The sequence below is a fragment of the Bos grunniens genome, chromosome 10 (assembly GCF_055505025.1).
Source record: "Bos grunniens cultivar Pamir isolate PY7600 chromosome 10, Bosgru_T2T1.0, whole genome shotgun sequence".
In the NCBI taxonomy this organism is placed as follows: domain Eukaryota; kingdom Metazoa; phylum Chordata; class Mammalia; order Artiodactyla; family Bovidae; genus Bos; species Bos grunniens.
The window spans coordinates 91,825,072-91,850,831 of NC_141174.1; the positions used below are offsets into that span (position 1 = coordinate 91,825,072).

The window sequence follows — 25,760 nt, forward strand, 5'->3', positions numbered from 1 at the left end:
GATGGACAGGGAGGCCTGGTGTGCTGCGATTCATGGGGTCGCAAAGAGTCGGACATGACTGAGTGACTGAACTGATCTGAATATAATTTTCAAAACCAAGAAATTGACATTGATACAATATTATTAACTAAACTACAGATCTTAATTTTCACCAATGTCCCTTTTATGTTCTAGGAACCCATCTGGATTCCACATTGTATTTAATTATTTCTTCTAAGTCTCCTCCATTCTGTTTCTCAGACTTACCTTTTCTTGACACTTTCGAAGTGTGCCAGTCAGCTTTTTTGTAGAATGTTCCTCAGTTTGGGTTTATATGTTTTTTTCAAAATTGGGATGATGGTTATGCATGTTTGGAAAGAATGCCACAGAAATGATCTTGATACACTGATATGTATTCTTACTGGTGATGAGCTTTAGAAATATTGATGATTGAAACGATGCTTTCTTTTATATATATATATTAAGATTACTGTAAAATATCAATCCACCGAAACATTTGCTCTGTGATGCAAATAACTTCTCAAAAACGAAAATTCTGATTAAAGAAACCTATTATCATTACTAGTTAGTTAATGGGATGAGGTTAGTAGAATTTCACTAATAGGAGTAAGTTGTTCAATAAGGAGGTAGAGAAACCACCTTTTTTTCTGTGAAATTAGGTAATTGTTTCTTCATTTGTTCTGTAAGTGACACCAGAATTCTTTCAGAGTTGTTAGTACCAAGTTTAATTTATTGCAGCAGATTTTTCTATTTGGGGTATTTAAAAACTCTGAATAAGATAAATAAATCAACTTGATTTATTTATTAAATAAATCAAATAAATCAATTTCAAAAGAAATACTTATATTTATTTATTTGATAGGTTTTATTCACTAGGAGCATTTAAGTGACATATTTGTGTTTTTATTCTTTGGGGGGAGTCTTTGAAACATTTTTGAATTATAAACCAAATCTTAGGACTGAGTCCTGCTGTCTCTTTGAAGTAACAACAGTCAGTGTAATGGGTGGAATTTTCTTTTCTTTCACTTTAGTTCAGCAATCAGCAAACACTGGGAGGCTGAACTGGCCACCCTCAAAGGAAACAATGCCAAACTCACTGCAGCGCTGCTGGAGTCTACTGCCAACGTGAAACAATGGAAGCAGCAGCTCGCTGCCTATCAGGAGGAAGCAGAGCGGCTGCACAAGCGGGTAAGTGCGGGGCTGCTAACCTGAGCACTGACAGCCCCAGAGTGTCTTAATTTACATGCAGATTCAGCACAGGGACCTCTTCTGGAGACTTTTGTTGGTTATCAAAACATATATATGGGTTGTATTATATGTGGGTTTATTGGTTAAGAAAACAATTTTCTGCAGTTTCCTGAGAATGAAGGAATTTGGACAGCTTTGGAGTCCAAACACCCAATGTCACATTCCTGTTGTGCCACTTGTTAGCTGTCTGACCTTTGGTAACTTACTGCCCTCTTTCTGCTCAGTATTCTTATCTGTAAAATAGGAACAATAATACAGACTCTGTACAATTCCTGAGAAAATTGAGATACTGAACTGACATATAATTACACTGAAGCAATGATAATGCTTTTATTATTTTACTTTATTTGTTAAAGAACAATTTGAAAAATACAGGTAGAAAAGTCTTTATAAAAGTTAAAGATAAAAACTTTAATTAGAAATATGGGGCAATACTACAAATATGGGGCAGTAAAAGAAAAATTAATATCAGGAGACCAAACAATTTCTTAGAAAGAATTTTTTAATCCAAAGTATATGTATTCACCCAACAGGAAGCCAATGCCACTAGCTTCTGTTTTAAAAATGATTTTAAAGAAGTGAACTCCATAGACGTTAGGAAATGGGCTTAGTATCAGAGCAGAATTTGAGGAGTATAAGATGACCAGGATGACAGGGGAGGTAAGACTGAAGTTAAACAGAGACAGGAGGGAGAGTAAGAACCTGAGTAAATACCTTTCTATGCTAAGTTTAAACTTAATTCATGAGGGGAAGGGGGAAGTTGTTGTTTGATGAGGATAGTGTCCCATCTTGCAAGATGGAAAGCTCTGGAGATCTATTTCACAGCAGTGTGAATATACTTAATGCTACCGAAGTGAAAGTGAAGTCGCTCAGTCATGTCTGACTCTTTGAGACCCCATGGACTGTAGTCTACCAGGCTCCTCCATCCATGGGATTTTCCAGGCAAGAGTACTGGAGTGGGGTGCCATTTCTTTCTCCAGCAGATCTTTCCGACCCAGGGATTGAACCCGGGTCTCCAAATACCACTGACCTGTACGTTAAAAATGGTTAAGAGGATAAATTTTTACCGTGTTTTTCATTGTGTTTTTTTACCACAATTAAAAAAAAAAAAACTTTAGGATAATTGACTTATAATCCAAAAAACATTCATTGAGGAGCTATCCTTTTTATGTATTCCCCGACCCTGAGAGTTTTTTGCTTTAAGTAGTCAATTGAATTTTAAAGAATTTACGAAACAAAGTATTTTTATTTACTCACGTAATTTCCAGTGCTCTTCTTTCCTTCCTGTAGATCTGAATTTCCATCAGGTATCATTTCTCTTCAGTCTGAGTAGAATTCTTTAGGATATTTTTGTACTTCAAGTGCGCTGGCAACAAATTCTCTCAGCTTTTGTATATATGTATGTGTATAGATGGAGAGATTTTTATCTTTACTACAGGTTGTGTTTTCCTATTTCTTCATATGTCATTTTTGATTATATATTGATCATGGTAAATGAGATGATGTTATAGAGCCCATAGATTGTGTTATCTGCCTCTGAATATTCAGTGCCCATTTTTGTTTGAGCAAGCAGTGAAATTACTGGTAGCGAGTCGCCGTCCCTTGGTATCTGTTGGGGATTGGCTCCAGTGCGCCACCCCCTGCCCCACCTCACAGGAAGTAAAATCCGTGAGTGCTCAGGTTCCTTGTGTAAAGTGGCATAATACAGTCATCCCTTTGTATCCATAGGTTCCCCATCCACCATGAGTATAGAGGGCTGGCTGTACTTTGAAGTTGTGAAGGTGTAAACTTCTGCTTTAGTATTTGGTTTATTTCCATTTTGGTCTTAATTCAAGGGGATTTTTTGAGTCCTTGGAAATCTTTATTTCTAAAGCATGATCCTCCTGGGGTTTCAGTGGGAAGCTTGAAGTGCTTGCTAAGAAACCTAATTTGGTGTTGACACTAACCTCAAAGTGTCTTCTCGGTGGTGAGCACTACCACACCTCAACGCTTTTTCATTCTTCCAGCATTTCTCCCACACTCCTGAACCCCTGTGATTCCTACTTGTACATGTTTACTTCAGAAGTCAGCCGAAGATTCGAGGGATGTCTATATGCTTTTTAAGAGGTCCTTTTTCCATACAGTTCCCTGAATTTGGATTTGCTTCAGTTGTTCTAAGGCATCCCCAACTCCTCAGACTTCTTTGGAAAAATAAGAGCTCAGATTTTTGCTTGCAGTCTAGTCGGGCAGTGCAGCCGAACTGCACAGCACTTTCAGGCAAAAAGACGTGTAAATGTGTGCCTCACTCTGTATGGTGCTTCCTTTCGGTCTTTTGCCCAATTTGGTCACTCACCAGGGCCTTCTAACAGCTGATGTTTACATTTTGCCCATGATTTTGTTATCTGGGTGAAAGTTAATCTAGTAAAAAATACTCCAACCTTATCAAGACTGGAACTGCTCATGAGGAATGTATTGCCTAATGTACAAAGAAAACTAATATATATTAGACAATAGGGGAAAATTCCCAAGATCTTTGAACAGATGTTCAGAATTGTGGGCCAGAAGACAGGAGAGCCTGAGAACTGAGCAGCTAGAAATGGCTTTCTAGAGAAGGGCATTCTAAGCTGAGTATTGGGGGGTTGGTTAGTTCTGAATGGTTTTCAAAGGTAAGAGAAGACATTCTAGTTAAATCCACAAGATGAATATTAGCATGGTTTGTTGAAAGTTCATACATACTAGGTGTCTTGAGCAATGAGATATTTACATAGTTTGCAGCTAGCTTTTGGGGGACTGAGAGTTTAGATTTGATGCTGTAAGAAAGATGAGCCGTTGAGAGGCTTTTAGTGGGGCAGTCACACAGTGAAAGATGGGTGTTAGCAGTTTTCAGAAGACATAAAAATAGACAAAGGATATAATTAGGTCCAGTGGCAGGCCACTGGTTTTGTTTACACCTGTATAACAAGGGTCTGTGCAAGGCTATTAGAGCATGAATAGAAACCAAGAAAATGATATGAGAGAAGACTGACAGAATGTGGTGTTAATTCACCATTTGGAAAATGTGAGGGAGAGAGATCTGCTGTTTCCTTAATAGTCTACAATTTATTGTATTCTAACCAATCAAAATGTGTGAGCTCCTGACATGTAGAGGATTTTGATAAGGTGTGTGTTTTTCTATTGACTTCTGTCTGTTTTGACTAATTTTGGATGGCATAGCTTTTAGAGACAGTGCCCTTCTCTGTTCTTTAAAAAAATAGCAAGTGCCCATTGAAAGGTAAGCTGCTGTCTGGGCCCTCAGGAAATTTGTCCTGCCTAGAGAACTCTTCTCCTTTGCTGAAAGAGACCCTGCTGATGTGAAGATATTCTAGTATCAAGTGATTTAAGTTGTATTTTAAGCATATCTTTTCTTCCAGATTCCTTTACATTTTAGAACCGTATTTGAATATTTTCTCACTTCTGCAAGGCCAGTTTTTAGAACCCATATTTAATTTAAAGGCTACAGATGGAGGGCAGATGGCTGGTTTTGAATTTGTTTTCAGAAAACGTTTTTAAAGAAGACTTTTATTATAGGGGTTTTCTACTGTCATTAATCACTTAATTTAAGTTTTCCTAACTTTTTCATGACCGAGTGTAGCTATCTTCTTTGGTCTTTTTCCTTAGTCCTAAATTGATATTTTTAAAGAATCAATTCTGCTCATTCTACCCTGTCTTAATATCTCTCAAAGTTAATTTTCATATATTGATTCAAAATTCATTATACACCTATGAAGGACTTACTGTATGTCTTCAGCAAGAAATCCTGTGAAATTGTCACGATTTAGTTTATGTTCTCATTTGATTTTAGGTGACTGAGCTTGAATGTGTTAGTAGCCAAGCAAATGCAGTGCATACCCATAAGACAGAACTAAATCAGACAATACAAGAACTGGAGGAGACGCTGAAGGTGAAGGAAGAGGTAATTTGCTACTTCTCACTCATCTGTAATCTCACTAAAATATGGGTACAGTACTGGAGTCTGTATCCAATTTAAGGGTATTTTATGCAATAAGGTTGTGGGGTGATTTTAGGATGAAATTTTCTGAGTGATACTCAGCTTGTTCACATTTTCCCCATCGCTGTGTCTTGTTATGAACTATGGGGAAGCAGTCAGACTGAGATACTGCCTCTTTTCTTCTGTATGAGAGCTGCATTCATACAATCAACAGAAAACCATTAGGAGTTAAATGAATTTTACAAGCTGTTGCTTTTTCTAGTTTCCAGTCAAAAGATTTAATACCTCAGGAAAGAATTATATCCACAAAGCTTGAAGCAATCTTAAAATGTCCAGATTGCTGTTTCTAAGCAGTGCTTTACCAAAGCCACCGAGTTGAGTTGCTTCAGATTATTCTGTGCTAGACAGCATACCCATTAACATGAATTTATCCCTTGAAATCAGTACAATGGAAATTTTTTAAACACCCTTTTCCTAAGGACTGGACAGTAATTTCAGGGAAAAATAAGGCCTTGTCTTTCCTTGAAATAGTTAAAATATTGTTGTTAAAAATATTGCACTACTTTTTCTAGGAAATAGAAAGATTAAAACAAGAAATTGATAATGCCAGAGAACTACAAGAACAGAGGGACTCTTTGACTCAGAAACTACAGGTGAGCTGTAATAAAATTTTTATTCATTTCTGCATAGAAAGTCATCAATCTTTCTTTCATATAGTAATGACTTTTTCCCTTCAACTCAGTTTTGAAGGTTTTTGGTCATTTTTCTTTTTTAGAACTTCTGATTCATGCCTGATGGTTGACTTTTCAAAAATTACTTGATTCATCTAAGTAGCTTACCATAATAGATGGTCATTTATAAATTCTTTGTCTTTAGTAAAATTATTTTAGAAATGTCTACTTTTAACATAAAAGTGCCCTGAACTTAAAGAAAATGTCTCAAATGGAGTATATTCAAATAGTTTAGGAATTCTGCGCATCTTTTTTCACACTGAACTAATATATGAATTACAGCAGTAGTTGTGCCCTCAGGGAAATCAAGGCAGTGTTCTTTTCCTTTCTTTGCTCTGATTAATTTTACTCACTTTTCTCTGCATAAATAGCACGCTTCCTGACTCTTAATTCACATCCATGTATCCTGTGTCAGTGGTAGTCAGCCATAGTTAGGGAAGATTTCTTTCAAAATTACAGCCAGACTCTCCTGCTGTCAGCCCAGATGCTTTTCTTATACCTCCTAGCCTCAAGAAGAGTTAGGACCACTTCAAGGTTTGGAGTAGAAACAAATGCAAATATGTATAGGGTGAGGAATTAGGGACAAAAATTGGCAAGTGCGACCTGAAAACCTAGGGTTGGAAGGAGTACCTAGATTGTAACAAGAACAACCAGTATTTTTCGAGTGCTTACTGTGTACCTGACACTGCACTTTGCTTATGCATTTAATCCATGTAGCGTCATATGAGGAAACTAAGGCTTAGATGAGTTAACTTGTTCTACCTGTTAAATGAGCACAAACTCTGACAGTAGAGACGTTTCATGAAACAAACAAGTTCTTCCTATGAAATATTCCCCTTTCTCTCCCATCACTGACTTTCAGCAGTCTAGGAAAATGAAGTTGCTTGTTTTGATCTGCCCTATTAAATATTGTTTCTATATTTTAACTGTCTGCATAGATTAGTGGTTCTTAACTAGGAGTAGTTTTGTGCCCACATAGAACATACATCTATGTGGGGAGACAGTTTTGATTTTTACAGCTTAGATGGTGGAATTGATCTCTAGTAGGTTGGGGCTTCCCAGGTGGCACGAGTGGTGAAGAATCCGCCTGCTAATTCGGGAGACACAAGAGAGGTGGGTTCTGTCCCTGGGTCAGGAAGATCCTCTGGAGAAGAAAATGGCAACCCACTCCAGTATTCTCGCGTGGAGAATTCCACGGACAGAGGAGTCTGGCAGGCCGCAGTCCATGGGGTCACAAAGAATTGGACACAACTGAGCGTACACACAGGTTGAAGCCAAAGTTGTTACTGAACATTGAATTACCCAGTCCCAAGTTTCGAGAGTGCCAAACTTGAGAAAAACTTGGTGTAGAATTAAAATAAGAAACATATGATCCGGGCTGGAACAAATGGTGGAAAGGCAGGCTGGTTTTCTCTTTTGGCTTGGCTTGGCTCCCATTGTTTAATTACTTGCTTTGATATAGGTGGTTGCTAAGCATTTACACGATGGGGCTTCCCTGGTGGCTCATGGGTGAAGAATTCGCCTGCAGTGCAGAAGACTGCCTGCCTGTGCAGGAGACAGAGGTTCCATCTTTGGATAGGGAAGATCCCTGGAGAATGAAATGGCAATCCACTCCAGTATTCTTGCCTGGGAAACTCCATGGACAGAGGAGCCTGGTGGCTACAGTCCCTGGGGTTGCAAGAGTTGGGCACCACTTAGCAACTTAGCAACTTCACCACCACCACCAAGCACTTGCATACATTAGCTCTAACTCTTAGAGTAACAGGTGTGGGATCCCCGTTTTCAAAGAAAAAGCAGCAATTCAGAGGTGTTACAAGTTTAATTAAGGCACTTAGCTAGAAAATAGTGAAGACTGGATTTGTTTCGATTCCAAAATCTCTATTCTGTCTATATTACCACACCGTTTCAGCAGGCAGGCATCCAAGCCATCCCTAACTATTCTTGGGGAAATTTTTTTCAGTTATGTACACATTTATATTGTCTCAGAGAAACCAAGAAATGATTTATTCATATCAAACTTCTAAATGTGTTTCATCATTGATCGAGCAGTAAATGAATTTTACAGCTGGCACCTAGAATTGTGACTATCAATTCTTACCTGTTTTTTCATTGAATATCAGAAATACTTATCAAGACAGCCTACCTGGAATAGGACAGGGAAGCTTTCAGAAAACCCAAGGGTGAATTCTAAAAGGCCAACCCACCGAAATAACCTGTATGTTTTTTCTAGTTTGAAGAAAGTTCCTCTTTTATGGCCTAGTCCCTCCTACCTAAACATCTACATGTCAAAAGTTCCATCACTCTTGAACCTCCATTCTTAAATTCAGTCCAAAAAATTGGGATCATTAGTTTCTGAAACGGTAGAGGAACTTTGAAATTGCAATGCATGGGTTTGGATTGTAGCTATGAATTTGGATAAAAAACATAGTTTGGAAAAATTTTAAGTAGTTTTGATATGATTTTTTTTTAGTTTGCAAGTTGTTTTTTCTTTAAATATCAATGTAACATATGCTCATTGTAAAAAATTTAGAAAAATGTAACTTAACAGAAAAAAAAAATACTCCCATCATCCTAAGGCAAAATGTTGAGAATTTCCTTCCTTCAGTGTTTTTGTGGATAACTTTTTCTTTATGTGAGACATATAGATAGCAAGTTTTTGTCTTGCTTTCCTAACAATGTTATGTCATAAGCTGCATATGTCATATAGCTATATAGTATTCTCCTCCATAGGTGTACCATAATTTTCTTCCAACATTTTTACAGGGATGATCATTTGTTTTCAACATTAGTTGTAATAATGTTATAATGTATCTTTTTACATAAACCTTGCCTTTCTCATTATTTCTTTGAGATGAACTTCTGAAGAATTACTTGGTGTCAATGTTTCGAAATTACTTATACTGAGAAACTGATGTCTGGAACAACAGGACACCCGCTGGATATTAGTCCCATCTCGTTTTTTGCTTCTGATAGGGAACAAGGGGAACTTATTATTTTTTTTAGTATTACCTTTGTTTTTTTTTGCTTACAAGTTTTAAATATGTTTATTGTCATCTTTTTGTATCTTGAAGGCACGAAGTGCGTTTTTACCTTATAGTATATGGCATATCCTTGCCTAGAGTTCTGAGTCCCCAGATCTTCAAATGGGCTGGTTTCTAATGTAATTAAGACTTGGCTTACATGTTCATTTCACTGATCTCCCTATTTAAGCACTATTCTGCGGGCCTCCCCACCACCCACTGCTGTGTGATATTACCCTGTCTTATTTTCCTTGTAGCAATTATCACTGAATGAAGTGATCTCATTTTTTTTAATTTATTTCTAAAATTTTTCTTTTGAAGTAATTTCACATGGAAAGTTGCAAGAATAATGTACCTTTCATGTACCTTTCACCTATGTCACCAGATGTTAACATTTTTGCCATATTCGTTTTTGTTTGATTATGATAGAATTCTCTCTGTATTCTTTTTTTTTTTCCAAATGGCTGAGAATAAGTTCCAAATCTGATATCCTTTTACCTCTAAACACTTTAATGTATATTTTCTTTTTCTTGCATATAATTTTTAAAGATAATTTTTATTGAAGTATTTGATTTACAGTGTTATGTTAGTTTCTGCTTGCGGCGAAGTGAGTCAGGTATTCATACACATATATCCACTCTTCTTTAGATTCTTTCCCATATAGGTCATTATAGAGTATTGAGTAGAGTTCCCCATGCTTTACAGTTGTTCAGTTGCTCAGTCATGTCCAACTCTTTGTGACCCCATGGACTACAGCACACCAGGTCTCCCTGTCCATCACCCACTCCCAGAGTTTGCTCAGATTCATGTCCGTCGAGTCGGTGATGCCATCCAACCATCTCATCCTCCATCGTCCCCTTCTCCTCCTTCCTTCAATCTTTCCCAGCGTCAGGGTCTTTTCCAGTGAGTCGACTCTTTGCATCAGGTGGCCAGAATTTTGGAGCTTCAGCTTCAACGTCAGTCCTTCCAATGAATATTCAGGGTTGATTTCCTTTAGGATTGACTTGTTTGATCTCCTTGCAGTCCAAGGGACTCTCAAGAGTCTTCTTATTAGCTATCTCTTTTATATAGAGTAGTGTGTGTATGTCAGTCCCAGTCTCCCAATTTATCCTTTCCCCTTTGGTAACCATAAATTTGTTTTCTACATCTGTGACTCTGTTTCTGTTTTGAAAATAAGTTCATTTGTACCCTTTTTTAAAACTCTGGATATAAGCGATATCATATGATATTTGACTTCACTTAGTATGACAACCTCTTCAATGTGTATTTTCTAAGAATAGAACAGTCTCTTACATAACCATCAAAATCAAGAAATTATCTAAAGACTTTATTCTAATTCTCAAAACTGTCCTCTTTATAACAGAATATTAAAAATTGTTCTTCTGGTCCAGGATTCATTCCAGGATCACAAGTTGCATTTAGTTGTCATGTCTATTTATTTTGACGTTAAATTGTCCCAGATTTGGCAAGGGGGAACCTTTTTAATCCTGCTTCTGTGTCCTTTGGATGTGACCCTATCATTTTTTAAAGAACTTCGTGTTTTAACTCAACTAGATATTCTAGATTCATCTTGTATTTCTCAGTTCCAGCCTTGAAATTAGCTATTTCTTCAGACAAATTTTTCTTTTAGTAAAGTTTGGTGTTTAGAAACCAGGTTCTGGGCATTAAATATACTTTTTGCTATTGAGATGTCATTGTGTCTGCTGCTGCTGCTGCTAAGTTGCTTCAGTCGTGTCTGACTCTGTGCGACCCCATAGATGGCAGCCCACCAGGCTCCCCCGTCCCTGGGACTCTCCAGGCAAGAACACTGGAGTGGGTTGCCATTTCCTTCTCAAATGCATGAAAGTGAAAAGTGAAAGGGAAGTCACTCAGTCGTGTCCAACTCTTAGTGACCCCATGGACTGCAGCCCACCGGGCTCCTCTGTCCATGGGATTTTCCAGGCGAGAGTACTGGAGTGGGATGCCATTGCCTTCTCCAGTCATTGTGTCTAGGCCCTCTTAATTATCAGAGATAGAAATATGCACATATCACATTATGTCCATTATAATAACTATATTGAAAAAAAAATGACCCTGAAAGCATATCAGTACCTCCCATTGCAGTCCAGTACTATGGAACTCATTTTAGCCTTCCCCAGTTTCCTGTTTATAACTCTGTTCCCCAATATTAAGAAACCATAATACATTTACTTGCTTGCTTAAGAAGTTAAGTGAAAGTTGCTAAGTCATGTCTAACTCTTTGTGACCCCATGGACTATACAGTCCATGGAATTCTCCAGGCCAGAATACTGGAGTGGTATCTGTTCCCTTCTCCAGGGGATCTTCCCAATCCAGGAATCAAATCCAGATCTCCACATTGCAGGTGGATTCTTTACCAACTGAGCCACCGGGGAAGCCCAAGAATACTGGAGTAGGTAACCTATCCCTTCTCCAGGGGATCTTCCCAACCCAGGAATTGAACTGGGATCTCTTGCATTGCAGGCAGATTCTTTACCAGCTGAGCTACCAGGGAAGCTCTTTTGCTTAAGAAAGTAGTTTCTAGTTCATACCACTGTCAAAACAACAAAAACACAGCCCTACTGACTAGATGAGTATTCTTTTTGTTTTTAACTTGTGTTCAAAAGTTAATTAGATTCTTTCACTCCCCCTCTTCAATTGGTTATTCATTTAAAGTACATTTATGTTTATCTGTATCTTATTATATTCCATTTTAGTTCTTCCCCATTCTTATTTGTGTTGTATTTGTATGCATTTACTGAGCATTTGGGGCTTCCCAATTGGCGCTAGTGGTAAAGAATGCACCTGCCAAGATAGGAGTTATAAGGGACACAGGTTCAATCCCTCGGTTAGGAAGATCCCCTGGAGAAGGAAATACTGGAAACCCACTCCAGTATTCTGTCCTGGAGAATCCCATGGACAGAGGAGCCTGGCGAGCCAGACGCAACTGAAGTGCTTTAGCGTACAGACACTGAGTGTATGAAACATGGTTCTAAAAGTCAGCACTATTCAGAAAGATATCTTTCAAGAAGTGTCATCTTGTCCACTCCAGTCTAGCCCCATTCCCATCTGCCCCTGTGGGTAACCAGTCTCATTATCTGACTTATTCTTTCTGTGTTTCTTTTTACACAAATGAACAGATAAGTCTGTTTTTTTATTCCCTCCCCTTTTTTCTTACACAAATGGTAACATACTCTAGTCACTCTTAACTCTTACACACTTTTTTTTTTTAATCTAAGGTATGTCCTGGAAATCACTCTGTCAGTTCATAGAGATCTTGTTCATGCTTTGTTTGGCTGTATACTACTTCATTGGTATGTGCGATAGTTTTTTTCAAACATACTCCTTTATATGGATATATAGGTTGTCTCCAGTATTCTGAGAGTACTGTAGTGCGTTTGTACATAGGTATTTTGTTATTGTTGGAGGTGTATCTATAGGGTAGATGCTTAGAAGCAAGATTTCCAAGTGAGAAGCTCACACTGTCACATTCTTCTCCATCGTGGGTGTTGCTGCTTTTCCCTTGTATCATCAGCACGTGTGCCCATTTCTCACAGCCTCATCGACAAAATGTGTTCTCAGACTTCTTATCTTTTGGCAATATATGTTAGGTGAGAAACGATAGTTTTAATTGGTGTATCTCATATTATGAGTGAGATTAAACATCTTTCATAAGCTTAGAGGCCGTTTCAGTATCTTTTTGTACCTGTATAGATTGTGTATTCAAGTCTTTAGCCCTTTTCTCTATAGAATTTTGATCCTTCTTTGAAAATTTTTCTAGAGTTCTTTATATATCTGCAATTATATGTTACCAATATTTCCTCCCAGTTTGTCAGTGTTTTCTGACTTTGCTTGAGATAGTGGTATTGTTTTATGTAGTGTCAAATGTATCCTTCTTTTCTTTCATTGCTCTGTTGCTGCTGCTCAGTTGCTAAGTCATGTCCAGCACTTTGCAACCCCTTGTACTACAGTACACCAGGCTTCCCTGTCCTTCACCATCTCCTGGAGTTTACTCTTAATTCAAGGTGGATTTAGAAAAGGCAGAGGAACCAGAGATCAAATTGCCAACATCTGTTGGGTCATAGAAAAAGAAAGAGAATTCCAGAAAAACACTACTGCTTCATTGCCTATGCTAAAGCCTTTGACTGTGTGGATCACAATAGACTGTGGAACGTTCTTAAAGAGATGAGAATACCAGGCCACCTTAAATGCCTCCGGAGAAACCTGTAGGCAGATCAAGAAGCAGCAGTTAGAACTGAACATGGAACAATGGACTGGTTCAAAATTAGGCAAAGAGTACATCAGGGCTGTATATGGTCACCCTGCTTATTTAACTTATATGCAAAGTTCATCATGGGAAATGCCTGGCTGGATGAAGCACAAGATGGAATCAAGATTGTTGGGAGAAATATCAATAACCTCAGATATATAGATGACAGCACCCTTATGGCAGAAAGTGAAGAGGAACTAAACAGTCTCTTAATGAAGGTGAAAAAGGAGAGTTGAAAAGCTGGCTTAAAACCCAACATTGAAAAAATAAAGATCATGGCATCTGGTCCCATCATTTCATGGCAAATAGATGGGGGAACAATGGAAACAGTGACAGATTTTATTGTCTTGAGCTCCAAAATCACTGCAGATGATGACTGCAGCCATGAAATTAAAAGATGTTTGCTCCTTGGAAGAAAAACTGTGACAGACCTAGATAGCATATTAAAAAGCAGAGACATTACTTTGCTGTCAAAGATCCATCTAGTCAAAGCTGTGGTTTTCCCATTAGTCATGTATAGATGTGAGAGTTGGACCATAAAGAAGACTGAGCATCGAAGAATTGATGCTTTTGAACTGTGATGTTGGAGAAGATTCTTGAGAGTCCCTTGGACTACAAGGAGATCCAACCAGTCAGTTCTAAAGGAAATCAGTCCTGAAAATTCACTGGAAGGACTGATGCTGAAGCTGAAGCTCCAATACTTTGGCCACCTGATGCAAAGAGCTGAGTCATTAGCTTGACTCAATGGACATGAGTTTGAGCAATCTCCGGGAGTTAGTGAAGGACAGGGAAGCCTAGTGTGCTGCAGTCCACGGGGTTGCAAAGAGTTGGATACGCCTGAACAACAACAGCAACAACAACAACAACAACAACAACAACATATCCATTGAGTTGGTGATGCCATCCAACTGTCTCATCCTCTGTGGAGCGACTGAACAACAACAACATATCCATTGAGTCAATGATGCCATCCAACCGTCTCATCCTCTGTGGAGCAACTGAACAACAACAACATGTCCATTGAGTCAATGATGCCATCCACCCGTCTCATCCTCTGTGGAGCGACTGAACAACAACAACATGTCCATTGAGTCAATGATGCCATCCACCCGTCTCATCCTCTGTGGAGCGACTGAACAACAACAACATGTCCATTGAGTCAATGATGCCATCCAACCGTCTCATCCTCTGTGGAGCGACTGAACAACAACATGTCCATTGAGTCAATGATGCCATCCACCCGTCTCATCCTCTGTGGAGCGACTGAACAACAACAACATATCCATTGAGTCGGTGATGCCATCCAACCGTCTCATCCTCTGTGGAGCGACTGAACAACAACATGTCCATTGAGTCAATGATGCCATCCAACCGTCTCATCCTCTGTGGAGCGACTGAACAACAACAACATGGCATCATTGAGTTGGTGATGCCATCCAACCATCTCATCCTCTGTCGTCCCCTTCTCCTCCTGCCCTCAATCTTTCCCAGCATCAGAGTCTTCTCCAGTGAGTCGGCTCTTTGCATCAGGTGGCCAAAGTATTGGAGCCTCAGCTTCAGGATCAGTCCTTCCAATGAATATTCAGGGTTGATTTCCTTTGGGATTGACTGGTTTGATCTCCTTGAGTCCAAGGGACTCTCAAGAGTCATCTCCAGAACCACAGTTCAAAAGCATCAATTCTTCGGCACTCAGCCTTCTTTATGGTCCAACCCTCACATCCATACATGACTACTGGAAAAATTATGGCTTTGACTATATGGACCTTTGTCAGCAAAATGATATCTCTTCTTTTTAATATGCTGTCTAGATTTGTCATAGCTTTTCTTCCAAGGAGGAAGTGTCTTTTAATTTCCTGACTGCTGTCACTGTTTGCAGTGATCTTGGAGCCCAAGAAAATAAAATCTGTCACTTGTTTCCATTATTTCCCCCTCTATTTAACATGAAGTGATGGGACCGGATGCCATGATCTTAGTTTTTTGAATGTTGAGTTTTAAGCCAACTTTTTCAGTCTTCTTTCACTTTCATCAAGAGGCTCTTTAGTTCCTCTTCACTTTCTGCCATAAAGGTGATGTCATCTACATATCTGAGGTTGTTGATATTTCTCCCAACAATCTTGATTCCATCTTGTGATTTATCCAGCCTGGCATTTCACATGATGTACTCTGCATATAAGTTAAATAAGCAGAGTGACAATATACACCCTTGACATACTCCTTTCCTAATTTTGAACCAGTCTGTTGTTCCATATGTGGTTCTAACTGCTGCTTCTTGACCTGCATACAGGTTTCTCTGGAGGCATTTAAGGTGGTCTGGTATTCTCATCTCGTTAAGAATTTTCCATAGTTTGTTGTGATCCACACAGTCAAAGGCTTTAGCATAGTTAAATGAAGCTGATTTATTTTTGCATTCTCTTGCTTTTTCTATGATCCAACAAATGTTGGCAATTTAATATTTGGTTCCTTTGCCTTTTTTGAATCTAGCTTGTACATCTGGAAGTTCTCATTCATGTACTGTTGAAGTCTAACTTCAAAAATTTTAAGCATTATGTTGCTAGCCTGTGAAATGAGCCAATTGTGCGATAATTTGCACATTCTTTGGCATTGCCCTTCTTTGGGATTGGAATGAAAATTGACCGCTTCCATTCCTGGAGTGTAAAATCCTGGTTATTGCTCTGACTCTGTTCCACACTCAGATCATATAGGAATCCATCCATATTTCCTTTTAGTACTTCTGTGGTTTCATTTTTTACACTTAGATCTCTGATTCCCTTGGGGTTTGTCCTTTGTGTGTGGTGTGAGATACGGATCTAAGTTTATCCTTTTTCAAATGTCTGTCTTGTTATTTCTTTACCATTTATTTAAAATTTTATCTTCTTTTCCCAGAGATTTGAGATATTCAACTTCCGTGTGCATCTTGGTCTATATCTGGACGTTCTCTTCTGTCCTACTAAGTCACTCATATCTATTCCTGCATCCTAGTACCGCACTGCTTTGCTCGTAGAGGCTTTACAGTATATTCTAATATTGAATAAGGTCAACCAGCCCTCATAGCTTTTCTTTTTCATCATTTTTCTAAATGTATTCTTAACATGTTTTTTCCATATGTATTTTAGTACCAGTCTTAGTGTCAACAAAACACTTAGCTCTGTAAGAAAAATATCATTGGTATTGCTTAAAATTTAGAATGCTAGTTTAGCAGAAGTGATATCTTCATGAGGTTTCCATCCTATCCAAGAACAGAGGATGTCTTCTTACTTGTTCATGTCTACTTTTGTGTTTTTCAGGAACATTTTAAAACTTTCGTCCTGTGAATTTGGAGTGTTTCTTGTTTGTTTGTAATTATTTTATCTTCTAATATACTATGGAAAATAAGGTTTTCTCTACCATTGTATCTTTTGATTATTGCTTATAAAATCAATGTATATGAAAGTTTTTGAATTCTGTTTGCTAATTTTATATCCTGCTACCATAGTAAATTATTTTATTGTTTGAACTAGTTTTGTCATTTATTTCATCTATTCACTAACAAATAATCTGCAAATAGAGATAATTTTACTTCTTTTTTTCTAGTTCTTAGGGCTCTGTTGATTTTTCTTGTTGAGTTACATCTGTTAAAAATACCAGTACAGTGTTAATAGTGGAGATGACAGACTTATCTTGTCCTGATTTTAGTGGAAACGTTTCTAATACTTTTCCATTAGTTGAAATTTTGGCTTTACCAGTATCATATTATGAGAGTGGCTTATTCCCATTTTCTTGAGTGTTTCTACCAAGAAAGAGTTAACTTTTGTTAATAGCTTTTTTAGTACCAATGGAGATAATCATAATTTTTTCCCCAGATCCATTAATATAGTTTATTTTATTAATGAATTTTCCAAAACTGAACCACATTTGCGTTCCTAAAATAAATACCACTTAGCTGTGGTGTATCATTTTCTTAATGTGGTGTCAGATTTTAGTTCCCTGTTATTTATAGTTTTTACTTGATATTCATTTGTAATATTGGTCTGTAACTTTCCTTTTTCAGGTGGGGGCTGAATTTATACGATTTGGGTGTCAAGGTTATACTAGCTTCATAAGATAATTTGGATGCTTTCTTTATTTTCTTATGCTCTGGAATAATTTATGTCATATTGGAATTATCTAGTCTTTGAAAGTTTAAGAGAACCCCCGTTTGAAACTGTCTGGGCCTGGAGCTTTTTTAATTCCTTGATTACTCTCTATTTCCTCTGCAGATATTGGCCTGTGTAAGTTTTTCATCTGCGTTTTCAGATGTTCAATGGAAACTCTTATACTTTCTTATTGTATATAGTTCTTTATCCTTGTCTTTCTTAAGTTTAGTAATAGTATGTCTATTTTAGACTTCCTGGTGGCTCAGTTGGTAAAGAGTCTGCCTGCAATGCGGGAGACCTGAGTTCAATCCCTGGGTCCAAAAGATCCCCTGGAGAAGGAAATAGCAACCCACTCCAGTATTCTTGCCTGAAGAATTAGATGGACAGAGGAGCCCGGGGGGCTGCAGTCCGTGGGGTCAGAAAGAGTCGGACACAACTGAGGAACTAACACTTTCACTTTCATGTCTGTTTTAAGTTTTTTGAAAAATGAAATTCTGACTTATTAATCAGTGTTACTATTTTTCTGTCTTTTACCTAATGAATTTTTAGTCCTCTGTTTATTATTCCTGCTTTGATTTACTTTTTAATTTTTTTCTAGCATTTTGAAAGGGGAATTTAATTCCTTTGTTTTCATTTTTATTTATTTGTGTTTAAAACTATAGATTTCCTCTGATCATTGCTTTAATTTGTCCCATAAATTATGACAGTATTTTCATTGTCATTATGTCTTGAAATTCTGTAATTTGGTCTTCCCTTTCATGCTGGAAATGTTTAAAGGAACATGTTTTATTATCCTGGTGGAAGGGTCTTTTAATTTTATGATTTAGTTTTACTGCATTGTAATTACAAGGGTTTGTTTATGTAATTTCTGCTTTACATAATTTACCACTTTTTTAATGTAATCTGGCATATGATCAACTCGTGAATGCTCTTTATTGATTTTGTAATTTAAGCCTTCTATATCCTTACCATTTTTTTGTTCCTCTTGATCTGTCCTATATTGAGAGGAGCATATTAACAACTCTTTTCAGTGTATTTTTTTCTATGTATCCTTACAGCTCCTGTAGTTTCTACTTTATAGAGATGGCTACTTGTTTCTTGGTACATAAACATAATTGTTGTGTCTTCATTGTGTTACGGCTTTTAGCACTGAAGGCATCTTTCTTTGCTGCTTTTTCTATGGCTGTCACAATGCCTGCCTGGTATACCTTTGCTCATGTTATTATTTTTGGACTTTCTAAATGAATTTCCCAGTGGAAGGACCTTTTATTTTAGGATTAGCTATCCCCCGGGGTCTCTTTCTCTTCTTATTTTTTTAAGGGTCTCTTATTTTTTTAACTTGTGGTGATCTGAGTCTTCCCTGCTGTGCACAGGCTTTCTCAGGTCGTGGCGAGCAAGGGCTCCTCTGCTGTTGGGCGCAGGCGCTCAGCACGTGGGCACAGTAACTGTGGCACGTGGGCTCAGGAGGTACAGCTTGCCGGCTGCAGAGCACAGGCTCAGCAGCTGTGGTGCAGGGGCTTCTTGGTGGAATCTTCCCAGACCAGGAATTGAGGCAGATTCCTGTCCACCTGGTGGCTCGGAGGTTAAAGCATCTGCCCATAACGCGGGAGACCTGGGTTTCATCCCTGGGTCGGGAAGATCCCCTGGAGAAGAAAATGGCAACGCACTCCAGTACTCTTGCCTGGAGAATCCCATGGACAGAGGAACCTGGCGGGCTACAGTCCATGGGGTCACAAAGAGTTGGACGTGACTGAGTGACTTCATTTCTTCTTCCTGTCCACCATACTGCCAGAGAAGTCCCCTTTTTGTTGCTTTTACCCTCTCTCCTCAGAAACCCTGCCTCTCCAGGTTGCCTCCTCAGGCCCTGTGTACACTGAGGCTGCCTCGTGGAGGCTGCTCTGGTCCACCAGGACTTTTGTTTTCTACCAGCGTCTTGGCACTTTGAGTGGCCTTTCTCCTTCTTTGGGTTATTAGAGTTGTCTTGGGTGTTCATTCTCCTCTTCCCTCTTCTGTGTTTCCCCCTCAACCCTGCTTTGCCCTCTGCAAAGAGTTAGAGTAAGAACTTGAGAAGTATCTCCACGAGAAGTTGGTGCTTATATCTCCTAGTTATAGGTAACTGTACATTTGCAGTTGGAGAAGGCAATGGCAACCCACTCCAGTACTCTTGCCCGGAGAATCCCATGGACAGAGGAGCCTGGTGGGCTGTAGCCCACGGGGTCACAAAGAGTCGGACACGACTGAGAGACTTTCATTCTCAGAGCCTAGTTACTTAGAAGACATCTCAGTAAATAATTGTTGAGTAACTCTTCTTCAAAATATGTGTGTCTTTTAGTCATTTTTCTGTTAAATTATTAATATTTATTTTGATGATCTGTGTATGATCATGTTTGATCTCTGTGAAGCTTAATAATCTAATTGGACAGTAATATATCTAGTAAGAGTTTAAGATGTGAATCAGATATCAATAAAGACAAATTTTGTAGCTTTTACTTAGATTAAATGATGCACGATTCAAATTTACAGAAAATGAACCTGACCTGGTCCCATTGATGGCGGTAATAATTGTTTAATTTTTTAATCACTCAAGTGTTGTAGGCTCCATATCTAACAAATACTGAGCATGACCTTCTGTCCACTAGCATTTTATACTTTCAGTTATTGCCTTTGAAAGCACTCAAAGGGATTTAGCAAGTTTTGGCCTCAGTGTTTTATCAGTGCTTTATCTTGGTGCCCTGACACATACTCACATATCAGTTAAAGAAGAAAGGGAAATAGGAGCACAAAAATCATAATAAGCAGAAGAATGAGTTGCGAGGGGGAGTGAAAGTTACGAAGAAGGGCTGGAAAGTATAGACAGAAGATAGAACTGGGACATGCCACCAACCAGGTTGCTTCATCCTGATCTTACATTGTCTGTTCTTCCTCTGGGATCTTATTCTCTGCCTCAGAATAGACCACAGCACCAACAGCATCATGTTGGATCCCTTTTGTTATAGGCCTGGTGAAATTCCTTCAATCGGAGAAATGGCTTAGAGCACAAGAGTCCTGGAAAAGAACAGTGCAGTTTTAATAGCTGGGGGAGTTTGGTGTTTTGCTTGTTTCCACTGAAAATGTTTGGCTGTTTCATTGATTGGCAAGGAGAACAAAGAAGCCTTTCACTTTTTAAGGATGGCTTTAGAGGGCAAACTGGGCGATGCCTGGTAAAGTGGGTGTTTTCTTGTGAATGATATTTGGTCTATTTTTACAGTTGGAAACATTCTAATCTTAAGCTTCTTGTTTGAGCAGGTCAGAGAGCGTGCTGTGGAATTCTTACATTTGATCCCAGGGTCTGTTTACTCCCCTATGGTTGAGACTTCATGAACTTGGCTTCTGAATTTATAAATATCTTATTGGTTTCAGAATCAGCTGTCAGTTTACTTATCTTCACCTTGTAGGTGATTTGAAGGGAAAAGATTAGAAACCTGGTTAACATCTAATAATAAATACTTTAGACTAGAAATCTCTAAGTTCTTTCTTTAAAAGTCGTTACAGCCGCACTATCCCTCTTTTTATATTTTCCCAGGCTCTTGCGACTTATCTGTGGTGTCTTTGCTTGAGGCTTGCTCTTGGTTAAACATGTGAATGTATTTTTGTGCTGGGAATGCTAACTCAATGGTTCCTTTCCTATATGTATTCAAATCAGTTTTCCAGTTATTTTTCTTAGAATTTAATTTTGCAGGCATTGTAGGATGAGTGGATTTTGGAAAGAAGTGTACGTAGCCCCAACAACCAGAGGGTTTCCTGTTTTCTGTGTGCTCTTTTGTTCCCGTCATTCACCTTCACACACACAGCTTTGCCTCCTTGTCGTTAGTGCACTGCTTCAAATTCCGTTATTTTCGTTTAACATGTACCAGATGCTTTAAGTAACTGTTTAAAAATCTACTATCCTTTAGATATAGTATATAGTAACTTATAAATCATTTGTAAGTACGCCAGGAATTCTGGCATTTGTTTTTAAAGTTTAAAAAATTTTTGTTGTCATGAACTTTTGGCTTTCCTTTTGGCGTTGTTTTCTTCCCTTAATCCTCAGTATACTGGAGTTGCTTTTGTCTAATTCTCTTACATGTACAGGTATTCACTACAGTTTTTAACAGGTAAGCTATGTTCTCTACCATACACATTCATTTGATACTGAGGTGAAACGAAGCATAATTAACATATTCAGAGGATCCTAAAACTTATTTGAGAGAGTCATCTTTCTCCAGCATTGCCAAGAAAGAGAAAAAATTAATTTGTCTTTTTTTTCTGCCTGCTTTCACTTGAGATTGCTAACAGTGGTGTGTGAGGAGAAGGAGGTGGGCACAAATAGAAATGAGACGTACCCAATCCACAAAATGGGTCAGCAGCCCCACCTTGGTATTTGAAGTACTTAGACTAACGTTGCCTTCATGAAGCAGGCAGGAGGAAATTTGTGCTCGGGGACAGATGGATTCATGAGCAGCCAGTCAGTAAAACTACATGGATTTCTTAGATGGCACAATCTGAAAACCTCCTTACATTGTGTTGAGATTCAGAAGCCCATCCTGATTATCAAACTGCATGGACTTATCACAGTATTCTAATAATAAAAGTTATATTGTTTCTTAAATCTTCAACTGACACACATATATATATATCACACTTTTGTTTCTAAAGGAAGTAGAAATTCGGAACAAAGACCTGGAGGGACAACTGTCTGACTTAGAGCAACGTCTGGAGAAAAGTCAGAATGAACAAGAAGCTTTTCGCAATAACCTGAAGACCCTGTTAGAAATCCTTGATGGAAAAATCTTTGAACTAACAGAATTACGAGATAACTTGGCCAAGCTACTAGAACGCAGCTAAGGAAAGTTAAATTTCAGTGCCAATTGATTAAAAAAGATACTGTCTCTCTTCATAGGATTGTTTGGGCTCCACATCAAGATTGCACAAAAAAAATTTGAATATCTCTTCTCCACGAGGAGGATCTTTTGAAAATTGGAATTGTATATTTCAGTGTAAATTTTAGAATTCAGCTTGTAGCTAGTTGGGGAAAAAAAAAGAGATGAAAAACTTGAACTACAAATTACCTCCATGTATATTATTGGCCATAGTTAACTAGAAAGTTATAAATAGACACTTAATGCAATCTTTTTTTCTGATATTAGCCAATGGGAGAATTAACAAATGTCTGGGTCACATCCCCCTTTTTGTGTTCAACACAGTGAAGGTTATCTGCTTTTTAAATTAATTTATTTATGATATCTAAAGCTGTGTTTTGTGCAAAAACTTAGTGATGAAAGCCCTGTCTTTTGTTGTAATCTGAATAATTTCTCAGGATATTTTTGCACTGCCAAAGGCAGTGCCATTACCAATTAATTCTTGCCAGGAGTGAAAGAGAGCTGCATCTTTAATTGAAACATACTATAACTGGGTGTATAGAGCTCTTCCTTTTTTTATACTGGAAGATATTTCACTCTGGTGACCGCTCTGATACACTCTGGTGTTCTCTAATCTTATCTGCTGTATAGTTTACTTTTCCATATCGATTCCATGTATTTATGAGAAGATACTGTCTCCCATTTTATTACACATTTTAAAGCCAACTAATGAAGGCAGCTGAGTCCCTCCAAAATTTTTCTTTTTAAATTTCTAATAAATTTGACACACAGTACTGAAACATAGCAGCCCGTCACTGACGGTCTGGTCTAGCAATGTTAAGTATATTTACAGAATATGCAGTTACATTTATTTATATATTTTGCAAGAAATCTTTTCTGAATGATTAATGCATTTCAATTTACAAATACTAATGGTTGTTGGGGAACTGTTTATTATAGATCATTTTAAGGTGTATAGCTATTTTAAAGGCGATCCATTTCCATCAAGCAGCCAATCAGAGGACTATTGGGATTGGAGCCGTTTACTCTGTCTGGGTCTTCACACCAACCACATCTCTAGTCAATCCTCATAAGGCAATATTCTAAACTGTTAACTAGGCATTTCAAAAGAGGAATTCAATTCAGTGGGCTCTCCTCAGTGAACAGGTTTTAATGTTGTTTTGATGTAATTTTAAAGGACTTTTAGCAAACATGCATTTCTTTATATATTTCTTTTAAGGAGCTATTTTAAAAAGTAAGTCAAGTGCTGTCTAGTCTGCTTATGGAGTAAGAATTGCATCAGAGTCCATATATTCTTGCTGTACAATGCTTGTGATGTTGAGGAGGGTTCTTTTTTAAAGTGTATGCTTGAGTATTGACTCCATGGAGTCTACAAATGCACTGACTTTTTGTTTGTACCCCCAAACAATTGAATTGTTAAGTACAAAATTAAGCTGATTAATCAATTTGTAACCATTTTTTCACTCACACAGCTACTCAACACCAGACAATTTTGTTTTATATATGTATGTGTATGTATATAAATACATACATATTAATTTATATTAGAGTGAAAAATAAATGGTTTGTTTCTAAAGTTAGTTTCTAAAGTGAGTTTTCAGGTGTCTCTGAAAAGTTTTTATCAGACACTTAATCATCATGTATTATATGTGCTATAATATCATGTACCTCCATCTATTTTAGGGTATTTTCCTCACCTATTTCTTGTAGGGAGGATAATTTAGGTACACAAGCTCAGAGCCATTTCTCTGATAAATCAGGTAATAAAATTTATTTGATTGATGGAATTTTGAAGTAGATGTGACTTTATCCATCAGTTTCTGAGTACAGAGCACCATATTTTAATTTAAATAGGGGATTTAACACTAGGGATCAGGGAATTTAGTTATGAAGAGTTAAAAAAATTAAAGAAAAAAAAACAGTATTAGCTATTGAAATGGTAAGTGAATTATTTTAATGATGTAATAAGATATTTTTAAATTTTGACATAGTTGTCATTTAATGGGAAAATAAGTCACCAAAATGTCTCCACTTGAATTGTATTGATATATGAGACATGTGTGTAATTCAATATATACATATACTCATATGTATATACAGAAAATTATTTTTAATATTTTCCTACTGATATGAAATTTAAAATTGGAAATTTTGTGAGTTTTTTCCTTTCCAATAGAGTCTACTTTTTTTCTTTTTTTTAGTGATTTCAACAATTTCTTGAGGGCTGCACCTTTAAATTCCCAGATTGTCTTTGGACATGTATAGTATATGGGATAAGGTGGACACAAATGCACATATAAATAAAATCTTATTAAGACTATTTTAAACACTCATTTACAGTAGGAGAGTACCTAGAGATCATCATCTACAAGTCATAATTAGGCCGTGTGCCTACCGTCATTTTCTCCATTTCTGTATTATATAAATAAAAGTTTGCATATTAAAATTTGATTTTTTTCCCAGAGACAAATATTATATAATGTATCTATATTTAGATCAAACTGTGGTAATATATTTATCAGAAAATAATGTTGGGGGGCTATAGCCTGAACATGTGGACTGGAAGTGACGCAGGGAGGGAGAGCAGAGATTGATCCCATTGTGTATAAGTTATTATATGATGACTGAATTCTTGTACAAAAAAACAACTGAAAAAAAGAAAAACAAAAATACAGTTTTTATTTTGAAATACCTTTGTTGTTCTCTGAAGAATGTACTTTATCTTTTTCTCCTTCAGTCTTTTACAGATGTTTTTAAAGAAGCATTTAAGTAACGGCAGCATTTACTTAAATCTTACAGGTGCTACTGGATTTTGCATTAGTATGTTACGTTGTGAAATCCTAACTTTGACATAAAAGGTTTTATAAGTATTTCCCTGCCTGGAAAATTAGTTTTTGTTTCTCCTCTCTCTTTTTCCTCTCTTTTTCCCTCCCTCTTTCTTCCTGCAGATTACAAAAGGCCATGAAGTTGCACCCCTTCTGTCCCTATGGGAGAACTCCAGCATCGCCATAGATTTAATGTTTTGCTGTCATTGAACGATTGAGAAGCAGTTAGAGGAAAAACTTACACCATTTTTTCAAGTGGAACTAAAAGAGACTCTCACAACTGAACCACCGCCACCTTTTAAAACTCATTTGTCTGCCTTGTTAAAATTAAATGTGTTCTTCCGCATGCGTGCTCCAGCCTTCCGTGTCTTACGTAACCCTGGAGTGTGTTCGGCCGCTCTCTCCTTTCTGCCTCTCTGACAGCTCTGGATCGGGAGGCGAGACGGAGGGAATACTTGTTTGGTGGCAGTGGTTTATTGTCTTTCTTATTTATAGAAATCCTTTTGTTTGATATCAAATGACTTTAACATCCTGATATTGTGATTGAAGCCATGAAATGGTCTTCATTGAAATTTTCTCTTCTGGATTCTTAGCATTGTTCCTTTACCCTTTGTGAAGTCAATTAATTTATATAAATCTTAAAGAGGAAAACTTTCAGGTAAGAAGTGGTTGAGAATGACACATGTAAGAAA

General features: G+C 37.6%; 1 protein-coding gene across 8 annotated transcripts in view; it reads left to right on the forward strand.

Annotated features, from left to right (window-relative positions):
- The window catches only part of HOMER1 (homer scaffold protein 1), a 133,806-nt gene extending 108,392 nt beyond the window's left edge, over positions 1 to 25,414 (forward strand). For 6 of the 8 annotated variants that reach the window (XM_086323103.1, XM_086323106.1, XM_086323104.1 and 3 more), the window contains 4 exons: positions 1,032 to 1,188; positions 5,069 to 5,179; positions 5,788 to 5,868; positions 22,020 to 25,414. In XM_086323103.1, coding sequence (XP_086179229.1) covers positions 1,032 to 1,188; positions 5,069 to 5,179; positions 5,788 to 5,868; positions 22,020 to 22,208 — 538 coding nt within the window. In that variant the 3' untranslated portion in view covers positions 22,209 to 25,414. The remainder of the gene's footprint in view (positions 1 to 1,031; positions 1,189 to 5,068; positions 5,180 to 5,787; positions 5,869 to 22,019) is intronic. The other 2 variants (XM_086323107.1, XM_086323108.1) reach the window with 1 other exon arrangement.
- The last annotated feature ends 346 nt before the right edge of the window (positions 25,415 to 25,760 follow it).